The sequence below is a fragment of the Terrapene carolina genome, unplaced genomic scaffold (genome assembly GCF_002925995.2).
Source record: "Terrapene carolina triunguis isolate 2854851 unplaced genomic scaffold, T_m_triunguis-2.0 Scaffold68, whole genome shotgun sequence".
Classification (NCBI taxonomy): Eukaryota; Metazoa; Chordata; order Testudines; family Emydidae; genus Terrapene; species Terrapene triunguis.
Window position 1 is genome coordinate 41,798,160 of NW_020664419.1, and position 11,682 is coordinate 41,809,841.

Sequence of the window (11,682 nt, forward strand, 5' to 3'; positions counted from 1 at the left end):
CAAGGCCAGAGTGATGTGGCATTGTTAACCAGTAAACCAGAAGGTTTCATTACTTAAAATAGTTATTTGATAGCATGCGGCTTAACCTAGCCTTGGATGTATTTTATTGGATTGCAATCTCAAACTCACTGCTCTGAGGGCCCCACCACTATCATCACAGTAGAGAACTCTGTATGGAGCCCTCATTGGTGCCACACCGGGTAGTGTCAGCAGGGACATTCACATACAGGGAACTTGATAGAGCCCAAATCTTGTGTCTTCCAGGACAGATCCTAGGTTGCCTGAAAATGTATTCATTTTCCCCACCTTTCCCCACCAACCCAGCAGATAGCTCTCTACAGGGACTCCTGCTACTGCCTTGTATTCTTATATAGGTTTTTGCACCACACTCATGGCTGTAGTCTGAGCGCCTTCATTACTACATTAAGCACTGTAACTACACACCTGTCATATGTTGTTTGTTCTCTCTCATCCTTTCCCCCACAAGGGAGAAGCATGTGCAATGAAGTCTTGTTTTGGCAGCAGTTTATTTGTTTATTTTTAAAATGCATTAGATAGATATACTTGGTGCTATGTGTTTATAACAGAGAAGGTAAGGTCAAAGAACTGCGCCTTGCATTTGGAGCCGAAAGTAGCAAGGTTTGTGATGGCCCTTAGGTTCTGGGGAGTTTGTTCCAGTCTCAGACCATTCCCGAGAAGGTTCTAGCTCCTGCACAGATGAACTTAGCTTTTATGGTTGAGTTCCATTGTGGCGGAGGGGTGAAGTTGTTGACTGTCGTATTCGTCCCAGAGCTTTAGACAGTGTTTTCGGTATCCTAGACCCAGGCCATGGAGTGCCTTGAAGATAAGAACCAAGACCTTGAACTTGATTTGAAAAGTCTATCGGAAGCCAGTGCAAAGGGTGGTGGGACATGTGTGATGTGCTCATGGTACCCTGCGTTGCTGAGGGGATGAACTGCAATATTTTCTACTAGTTGGAGTTTCCTAAGTGTTGGAAGTTTCATGCCCAGGCATATCGAATTGCTGTAGTCCAGCTGAGAGGCAACGAAGGCACAAACAACTAGGCCAGGTCTTTGTCCCTGGGGATGGGGCGGGGGTTGGATCACAGTGCATGGGGGCATAGCTATAGTGAAGTGGAAGGGTCCCATGCAGGAGTGGAGCCTCAGCTCGGCTTAGTTCAGCCCTGAGTACAACAAAAGGTATGCCTACACAGCATAGCTCACAGGGCTCAGGCTGTGGGGCTCTTTCATTGTTGTGTAGACTTCTGAGCTCAGGCTGGAGCCCAAGCTCTGGGACCCTCCCACCCAGAAGGGTTCTAAAGCCTGGGCTCCAGGCCGAGCCCAGAAGTCTACACGGCCATGAAAACAGCCCTGTAGCCTGAGCCCGAGTCAGGTTTTTCTTTGCTGTGTAGACACACCCAAACTGCTAACAGGTAGGTAGATCAACTTATGCTTTGGAAGCACCTGGGACCCAGACGGGCATGGGCATCCCAGAAGTATGAAGCAGAGAGAAGAAGTAGGTTCATCAGAGAGCAGCATGCCTTTAGGCTATCTAGAGAAGAGAGCCAGGCTGGCATGCTTGAGAAAGCAATGAGCTCATTACTACAAAACAGTGGGTTTCAGCTTGGCAAATTTCATTAATGACTGTCAGTCACTCAATGAGAAGATGAACGTGCATTGCCTCAATTTGGCAGTTTTGTCTAATACTCAGACACAGTGCCATCTATAAGCCTCAAGGTGTGAAACTGTATCACTTAATCATCACTACAACCAGCCCCTCTGGGATGTCTGAATGTTGCCATTACCCTGGGAACAGCAAAATCACACGACAGTCGAAGGACAGAAAGTGAACATCTTGGCCAATTAAAGGATCATTTAGGGAGATCACATGCTATTACTAGAATGGAATTTGGTCAGACATCACGGCAGATTCACCCAACACTTGCAAAAAAGCAGCAGTTACATCTTTAGAAGCAATTGGACCTTGTTTTATTCTCATCCAACAGATGTTGCCTCCACCAGCATGACAGGTCTTTGGTTCAGTACTAATTCAAAGAGTTGTTCATGGGAATCACCCTCATCACTTCCTATAGCACATGTGTTTTCCTTGGATGTCTCCCATCTAGCTACTGACACAGCCTGAACCTGTTTAGCTTGTAAGATCACAGTCCATGGTGGTACAGGTTCAGGGACATGCACTTTAGGTATGTCCTCTTGGGCTGTTAGGATGTCTCAAGCCCAAAGAGAAGGTTGTACAATTTTCCATAATAAAGGGTCCAGGGAACCTATGTTTGTGTCCTGTTAGACCAGTGGTTCTCAAACTTTTGTACTGGTGACCCCTTTCACATAGCAAGTCTCTGAGTGCGATCCCCCTTATAAATTAAAAACACTTTTCTATATTTAACACCATTATAAATGCTGGAGACAAAGCAGGGTTTGGGGTGGACGCTGACAGCTCACGACCCACCATGTAATAACCTTGCAACCTCCTGAGGGGTCCCAACCCCCAGTTTGAGAACCCCTATGCTAGACTGCAATACTAAATTGGTTATTGTTCATGTAGTTCCAACTGTGGTATTTTGCAGCACACTCATAGGCTCTCAAAGCACTTTACAAAGGCCTCAATGCTTTTGTGCTGTTCTAGCATATCATTCTCACTCAGCAGACAAGCTGAGAGAAATCACAGCCCTCAGGGCTCCCAGTCCTGTGCCTTAAGCACAAGACCTTTGATACAAAATTGGAACTAGTGGTATTTGAACAAAGTTGTATAAATTCATATCAAGATCATGATCAGTACATGGTTTGAACAGACCTTTCCCTTCTGTATTCTAAAGTGCATAAAAAGACAACAGGAACAAGTATTATCTTCAGAACAGTGTGAAGCTTAAAATCGTTACCCAAAGACTTTTTTTTTGTCCTTGACATTAACTCCCCCTGCTGCAGTAAAGGCATAATACAGCAATTAAAAGAGTGGAATAAAAATTATGCAACTTAAGTTGAGCAAAGCTTTTTTATTTGTGAGTATTAAGGTACATACATGACATGTAATTTTTAAAGAGATGAATTTGAAAATTTGCATAGTTCTTTACAAGACCAACATCTCTTTCATTCATGTTTGGCACCTGTATTACACAGATTAAGACATTTCAGCATAGAATTTACTCTTAGAAAGTAAACAAATGTAAATTTTAGCCCCTCCCCCATCAGATCTCTCCCCAAAATAATCACAATATTTAATCCATTTTGAGTTCTAGAGTAAGTAAAGTTAGTATGCAGCTGTAAAGTTTTTGTTCAAATACAAATACTGAAAGGGTCTTGTGAGAAAACTATCCATTTGTTTCTGCTGCTGCTGCTGCTAAGAATTTACAACATATGCCACTAACTGCTGGATAAAAATTCAGATCACTCAAAATGTAAAGTCCTTCACCTTTCGTAGAATGCCAGATTCTCAGAATAAAATAGATGTGTTATTCTGTGCCATGCCCCTTGATAAACTGCACAAGTTAGGGAAAGGGCATTCACAAATACTGGAAAAGCCAGTTTAAAATTCTTTACAGAGGAGGAGAAAGGATATGTTCAAAAATCAGACTGGCCTAATCTTGTTGAACTAGAAGAATGAATCCTCACTCATATATTCCAGCTTGACAACAGTTTTCTTTAGTTTTCATGTACACCTACTAAAAAGTTAAGTTGTTTTCAGGGAGAGTAAATTAAGAAGATTAAGTGACAGATTGCATTCCGCTTTTATTGAGTTGTTCTATAAATCTGGATGCATTTTTGTTTTAGACAAAATGTTTGGCTTTAGCAAATTGCTTGATGAAAGCAGGAATGCTTTTAAAACCGTTAAATTAATTTACTGCCCTAACTGAAGTGAGAAACCTGCATGTATCACTCACATAAAGAGCCACACCCAGGAAATATGCTCTGTTAGTTCTAAGCTTGTTTTCTATCCTACATTTTACAAGAGAAGGATAAAGGAAAGTCTTCTTGGTGAAGACAGCTCTTAAGGTATGTAGCTCACATCATATTTTTCTACATATCTGGGATATGAAAAAGTTAGCATTAAGTGCTCAAAAGCAATACCATAAAGAAAGAATAGAGAAATATGAAACTTTCACAAAGTATTACTCATAGTTAAAGAAAGTAAGTTACAGAGCAAGTTTCTTGGTTATTCATTCAGAATCTTTGGGAATATGCCAAATTTTTAAATGCCCAGATATTGCATTTTACAGTAGAAATGCAATGACTTTGAAACATGGGGATACTTAGTTTCATGTACATATTCCCCTTCTTAAGACATCATTTTTTTCTTACATTCTACTGAGCAGAAGACCATTCCTTCTATTGGCATGAATTTCTGGCCAATTAGACTCTTGCTACAACAGGAACACAGGAAGCACTCTGTTGTGGCATGCCAGTTGAAGTTGTTGTAGGTTACACGCTGAACTTCTGGATCAATAGCATTATGGCAGCCTTGACAGATCTGATGAGTGAAAACAGCAATCAAATTATAAACACATTCTCTCTCCAATTTGAGGAGAAGATAGAACTCATGGAAGGCAATAGGAATTACTGGCTGAGAATGACAGATGCACAAAGGGGAATAAATACTGTAAGAACTCTTCTAGTTCAAAAGGAAGCTTTAAAGCCTAACTTGGCTATCAGATGGTTTCAAGTAGTCAGCATACATGTTCAAAAATAAGCGAACGAGCAAGCACTACTGTTTAAAAATTAAAATAAAAAAAATAAATTAAAGAACCCATTGCAATAGAGCCTAAACTTAAACATTTATATAGCGATGGTGACTTGAGGGGCCAACCAGGACAAGTCCTCATTGTGCTATATGTTGTACACGGCACCATATTAAATGCTACGTCCAGGGTCATTGTCATTATTGGAACAGCTTGCCACTGACGACACAGCATTAACAGACCTGATGAATTGCATAGCCAGCGGAGGGGAAGTTACCTCGCACCATCACTGACCTCTGCAATTACTTGCATTTTTCACCCACTGATTTCCGTAACACAATCCAGTACGGTCAGTAGCTCCTGTTGTGACAGATATGGCAATTTCCTGCAGTATTCTGGACAAACCTTACTGAATTAAGTCTAAGTATCTTAGGAGTTCATTGTATTACAAATGCAAATATGTTTGTATTATTGTGGGATTGTATGTAAGGTCTGTGGGGGGAGACCTGACTAATGTAAACCCTGGAAAGTGTTATGAGCGTCAGAGGACTGTTTAAAACAATGTACCCTCTCCAGTTATACAAGAGCTCAGCCTTTGGCAACCCCGCCCTGAGGGGGCCTTTGTCAGCTGATCACCTGTTACATGAGGACAAATCAGAGTCCCAAACTGTATAAAGGAGTGACTTAGAGTCATGAACATTCTTGGTCAGAGCAAACAGGTGTTATGAACCTGTGACCACAGAACACCCCTTGTATGGGATTTAAGGACGGTTCATCTGCTAGACTCCTTGTTGGAACTGGAGTGAGCTTTGGTAAGCTTATTAGCATGTGTGTAGGTTCTTTCACCTCAAGAATAAATGTGCTTGCTTACAAAGGGCGGTGCAGTAACTTAACTGTGGGCAATTATGCTGTTTATAGCCTCAGAGGAGAAGGCAAAGCAGGGCTGCCTAGTCAGTCTGACCTGCTGGGGAACTCACTTCCTACTTCATGATGATCTGCACTATTATTTTATGTGTAATCAGTAATACTTGAAAGGTAATGATGACATCTGAGATAAAAAGCCACTGACGGTGTGGTGATGAAACTGACAGTGTGAAAGTGTGAAAATGGTAGTAGCCATGGTTTATGTTAGCAAAATGACTTAATGTCTCCTATATCTTAAAAACATCCTGCTATCCTAGTAAGTTACACAAGTCGTCATTATTGTATACAGTGTTGTTGTAGCTGTGCTGGTCCCAGGATATGAGAGAGACAAGGTGGTGGAGGTCATATCTTTTACTGGATCAACTTCTGTTGTTGAGAGAGACAAGCTTCTGAGCTTACAAAGAGCTCTACTTCAGATCTGGGAAATATACTCAGAGTGTCAAAGCCAAATATATTTCCCAGACCTGAAGAAGAGCTCTTTGTACGCTTGAAAGCTTTTGTCTCTCACCAAGAGAAGCTGGTCCATTAAAAGATATATTACCTCACCCACAAAATCATCATTAGCCCATTTTCAAATCTTTCAGTTTCTAGGAAGTCTTGGTTCAAGTTTACATACAATGCTCTGTAAGTTGTCTAGTAGGTTAACAGATTGCATTCTTTTAAACTGCTTCTATATATACACAAATTAGAAAATTATTTCAGTATCAAGTGAAAGTAGAAGACAACTGATGGACTTTGACCCAAATTGAAACAATTCATACCTTAGATAGCATGGATGAGAATGTGATTGTATACTGTACCATCAGAAGTTATTGTAGTCACTCTCATTTCTTACAAATCAAGATAACGTGAAGTATCTTACCACAGCATGGTTCTTCACGTAGCATGGTTTGCAGACAGGCTTGTCATTTACCATGACATAGATTTCCCCAGCCAAGACGCAGTCACAATCAAAGCAGCAAAAGTGTTTCAGGTGCCAGTTTTGACCCTCTGCCTGGGTATATTCATTGCTGAATATCAGCTATGGGGGAAAAAAAAACCACAAATGTATGATTTGAACAGTATTTCTGTCTAGGAAACTTTATACCACTAACAAGGCATGTTGCCAGGTTTCCAAAAATTGGTCATTTGATTCCATTATTTCTGAATCCAGATTGTTCCTGCACATTTAAGTGTATATTCCATGCACATTTAAAGTTACATTTGCTTGGCTTTGTTTCAGAGACCCTCTAATGACTCTGTTAATGCAGTAGATTCCAATGGCATTAATCAGTCTGCTCTCTGCATTTTACATTAAGATATTTGTATAATTTAGCAAGGCACTCCACCTAGCGTCCTTAGCAAGAAAGACTTAAACAAGACCAAGCTAACTGCATTGTATTCCACATATATGTCATCTCTCATTTAATTGATAATTAAAATGCATCATTCATCCCTTTGTATAGGACTGTTTTGTTAATATTCAATTATTTTCAGAAGAAAAGACTGGTTCGCAGTAAAAAACCTATATTCTAAATATGAACACGGGATGGGGACTGGGGGCTTTCCCTACCTCATCACATCCAGCACATCGGGGTTTCTCACTGTCACAGTAGTGTCTTCCACAATATAGGTTTCCATTCTTCCAGAAGTAGATCATGTCCACCAGAAGTTCACTACAGGTGCAGCAGACAAAGCAAGCGGGGTGCCACAGTTTGTCGTATCCAGCACGCTCAGCATAAACGGCTGGATCACCTTCTTTCATGTTTAATTTGCAGCGGTAGCAGGACTACAATGAAGCCATCCAAATTAAGTTATATTTTATATATCCTCATTTTATATCTATCTATAAAAAAAAAAATCCCACAATTTGTATTTCAGTAAATCCTAACTTCCCAGCCTAAAATTAAGGAGGTGGAATTACTCCCAAGGTCAAGGTTAGAAAGTTTTATCCCAGGTCAAAAAATAGGTTTAATTAAGCAATAATACAAGAAGATTGGTGCTATGCTAGCATAGCACCAAAGCTAATTCACTGGATGGTGGTTTTTGCAATGTGTATATTTATCCACTAGAACTGGACTGAGACCACCAGAAAATTTCACATGGCTCATGGAACAGTATGAAAGTAAATTAGTACATGTTACTACAGGAGTTCTGTAAGCTGTGTCATACAGGAGGTTAGACTAAATGATAACCGTGGTCCCTTCTGGCCTTGGAGTCTATGAATCTGTGGAGAGTCAAGAACAGCACCCAAAAGGTGAGTGACCATTATCGCATTAGCTAATCTAGTATTCTATGGACCAACTCTTTGTGAGAATGAGGAATAACTAGTGAAACCAATAGTTGGATCATATAAAATAAGAATAAGGCCATATACTTTTAAGTATTGAGAAGAGATTATAAAATAGTGGCTGTATCTGCCAAACATAGAAGGCACATATTGTTCTTATTTCAAAAATCTTTGTGTTAAGCCTACACTCCTGTGCTGCTGAGCCACTCAGGGCTGTTGTCCAATTACCTATCTTTGGGCAGTGGGAAGGAAGAGAAAAGTATAAACACAATCATACTACAAATAGGTTCCAAGAAGTCTAGGCATATTGTTTTACTAATATTTATATTCTATACTGAAGTGGTTTTGTCCGCCAGTTGGACATTAGAGATGGTGTATGCTATACTGTTTATTTATCACTTACGCACTTGCCTGCACTGATTGGTTTTGTTTCACGGTGTGCCTCTTTTCCTCCCTCCAATAGCTATACTGTGAATATGAAACTCTCCACTGACTAGCTGCTGCAATCCCTCTATTCTGATTGGCTCCTTTCATTTTTTCCCCAAAACTGAAGTAAATAAAATGTTCTACTCTGCTTTTCACTCCTTTCAAATAAAATATCTCCAGGAAGCGTACATGAAAGGGAGAGTCCAAATTAAAAAAAAAAATGGGGCAGTGAAACTGCTGAAGGGGAAAGCACTAGAAGTAATAAATATTCTTTTGGCTCATATCCTTACTTCAGGCCTGCTTCTGCTCCCATAGGAAAACTTCCCACTGTCTCCAATTAGTTTCAATTTGAGCCAGAGTAGGACCTCCATGTACTCCACCTCCCCTACAACCCACTAGCCCTTGTGGGATAAAGAGGGGCATTGTTCACACAAGATTTTTTCCTGCACCAGACAGATAAAGTTTGACTCACTGAATCCTGACTATCCAATCTCCATGCTCTATAAGACTTCTTATTTATAGCAAAACAAAAAGTTCATTTTAATGAAAATATGTATTTGGGTGTGCCCTGATATAGGTAAAAATTAGGTTTTATCAAGGTATTGGGAGAGTCCCAACCATCCCCCTTTAAATTCAGTTTGGAAACACACAAATATATATGGGTCACAATGTCACTATTTGACCCCTTCTTACCAGGGCAAATCATGCTACACTGAAGTGCTTTAGCTTACACACTCCTAGGAGATTTAAATGGGAGAAAACTGGCAGCAGGGCATTTTCTGTAAATGCTCCTCCACAGTGGGTTGTGAGCGATGTTTCCCTTGAGCCAATGTATTCCAGAGCAGTTTATCATTAGGGTGTGTTACAAGGTATCACACTTTGCACAAGGGGGTGCTTCTAAGAAAATATTAGAGAGTTTATTTTGTAACACGAAAGATATTGCTGCTGCAGTATCACGAGAAGAAGGTTCTGACTAGACGTATCTTGTTGTATTATGGCTTAATTTCACCATGGCCTGTCAATAGGTGATTTGCTACACATGGGCACGTTATTTTAACATGCGGTAGCAGCAACCATTACTGCAACGGCAGTCTTGTTATTTATTTCAAAAAGTAGTTACCAATACCTAGTTTGCTGCAGCAGTTGAATAAGGATTGCAGAGATGGTCAGATAGAGTTCCTTAACTGCATCAGTCCACACTTAGTTTACAAGCTTTGAATACACTAGACAAAATGCTACAGAATCTAGTCCTATGTTAGGAATAACTCTTATGATACACTTACAGAGAATGAACTCTAAAGTTACAGATTCCTCCCCCACCAGCCCCATGCCTTCCATGCATTATTCCATGTTTTTTTCTGAGATATTCTGAAGTTACTAAAAACACTTTCATTCAGTTGTAGCAGTCCCTTGTAAATAGTTGAGGTGAATAATATGAATTCCAATAATTTCACTATCTGCTCTTTGAACCCCAATAGCCAGGGTAGGTGGGGCAATAAGTAAAAAGTAAATGGTAAAGTCCTAAATTCTGGTAACAAGTCACCTGTGGTTCAGTCTAACCCTCAGTTACCTGTGTATAAAGAAGTGCAGTTTATCAGAGATATACACAGCAGGAGTTTGCAATCTCTAATCCTAACAAAGCAAGTATGGTTAAAACATACTTGTATAAGAATATAAAAGAACACAAGAGTAGTATTTATTTGCTTCATTTTTGTGGAACTGTCAACTAAGAGATCTTATTCAGATCTTGTTGAGACAATAAAAATTTACTACCAATACTGGGAATGAATGCCTTCCCTTCAACACCGCATAGAACTGAAGACCATACTAGAGAAAGAAAATGTAGTTCTCAACATGAAAATCTGACTAGTCAAAATATCAATCAATTATACAATCTGACTGGTGAGGAAACTTACTTTATTAGGAATATATAATATTTTGGTCTTTTAGTTCTAGGTAAAAATCAGCAAGTTAAGTTACCTCGGAAAATCTTCCCTTCCCAGCAAGAGGAGAGAGAGAATAGACTACTAAGAACATTCCTTCCCCTTAGGAGATTAGTTTATAGCATAAAGAAAGAACACTATTCTCATCCATGATCACCTCATTATGAACCACACTGTTATATTATTTAGGAGAATAAGGTATAATAGTCTACATAGTTAGGAAGCTTAGAGGTATTTGCGGTATACTTTTATTTAATACTGCTAAGAATCATGCATTTCAATTAAAGGATATTTCAAATACCTCCAACGTACAAGCTCAATAGGTTAAAATAGTAGTTTGAATGGTATCTGACAGCAGTCTACCTGTAGCCTTTGCTATTACTTGCTGCTATCTTTATACTTACATACTGGGATCCTTTTTGACCTGATGACTTGTCCTCCATTGCTCCTACAACTGCTGAGGTGCTTCTGTCACCATTATTTGCATTATTCTTGTCAGTGGCTTTAGCTTCCACCTCACTAGGGAACTTGACATCTCCCACACCAAGTGCCTCATTCTTGTATTTCTTCACAAACTGTTCCATCTGCTTCACCTCATTAGGAGATAACTCATGGCATTTCGAAGGATCCTGATCATGAGCAGGCAGCTGCTTAGCCAACTGTTTCTTCCTGTACTGAGCACCTTCTGAGCCAGCCACAGGCTGTTTCTCCTTTGGAAGCATCTGCATATACTGTCTAGCCTAAACCAGGAAGAATTAGATATCAGATGCCACTTCAATTATGGAATCTAGCTTTTTAAACACATGGCTAAAACCAGCAACAGTCAAATTAATCACTAGCAAAATCTTCTATATAAACATTAAGCTCCCAAATTTTAGTAGATCAAGATGAATGCAGTAGATTAACTGACTTCTGCCCAACATGAAAGACATGCTTGATTCCAAGTCTATTACTGCATTAAAAAAAATTGTAGTATTTACTCCCGTAAGTAATCTCCAACAATGCTTAATATTTATATAGCACTCTGAAAACATTGTCAACATGTATGTAAAGTAGCTAAGTATTTTACAGATGGAGAAACTGAACCAAAAAGCATTAGGCAGCTTGCTCAGGGCACAGAACTGGTTACAAATAACTGTAGCAAAAGAGGAAGATATAATTTCAGGAAAGCAAGTACAAAACTAAAAATACGATCTGTAAATGAATGTTAAGTACTGAAGGGTTTAGCATATGTAATTTTAAGCAAATCACTGAAAAAAGATACTGTGTCCTATCATAGTTAGAAGCAGGCCATAAAGAGAGAATCTCCAGCTATGGATCAGATTGCACTCCAGTACATAAAGTCAACAATTCAAGTTAAAAAGTAAAATAAAAATCCTCAAAAGGCTATCCAAGTGTCTCATCTGGTTGAGCTGCTAACAAACTGAAGG

General features: G+C 39.6%; 1 protein-coding gene across 1 annotated transcript in view; it reads right to left on the reverse strand.

Annotated features, from left to right (window-relative positions):
- Positions 1-2,995: 2,995 nt before the first annotated feature.
- Positions 2,996-11,682, reverse strand: part of TES (testin LIM domain protein) — a 42,538-nt gene continuing 33,851 nt past the window's right edge. Inside the window, exons 4-7 of the mRNA XM_024207101.3 lie at positions 10,657-10,992; positions 7,167-7,382; positions 6,477-6,635; positions 2,996-4,482 (exon numbers count right to left, since the gene is read on the reverse strand). Coding sequence (XP_024062869.1) covers positions 4,291-4,482; positions 6,477-6,635; positions 7,167-7,382; positions 10,657-10,992 — 903 coding nt within the window. The 3' untranslated portion in view covers positions 2,996-4,290. The remainder of the gene's footprint in view (positions 4,483-6,476; positions 6,636-7,166; positions 7,383-10,656; positions 10,993-11,682) is intronic.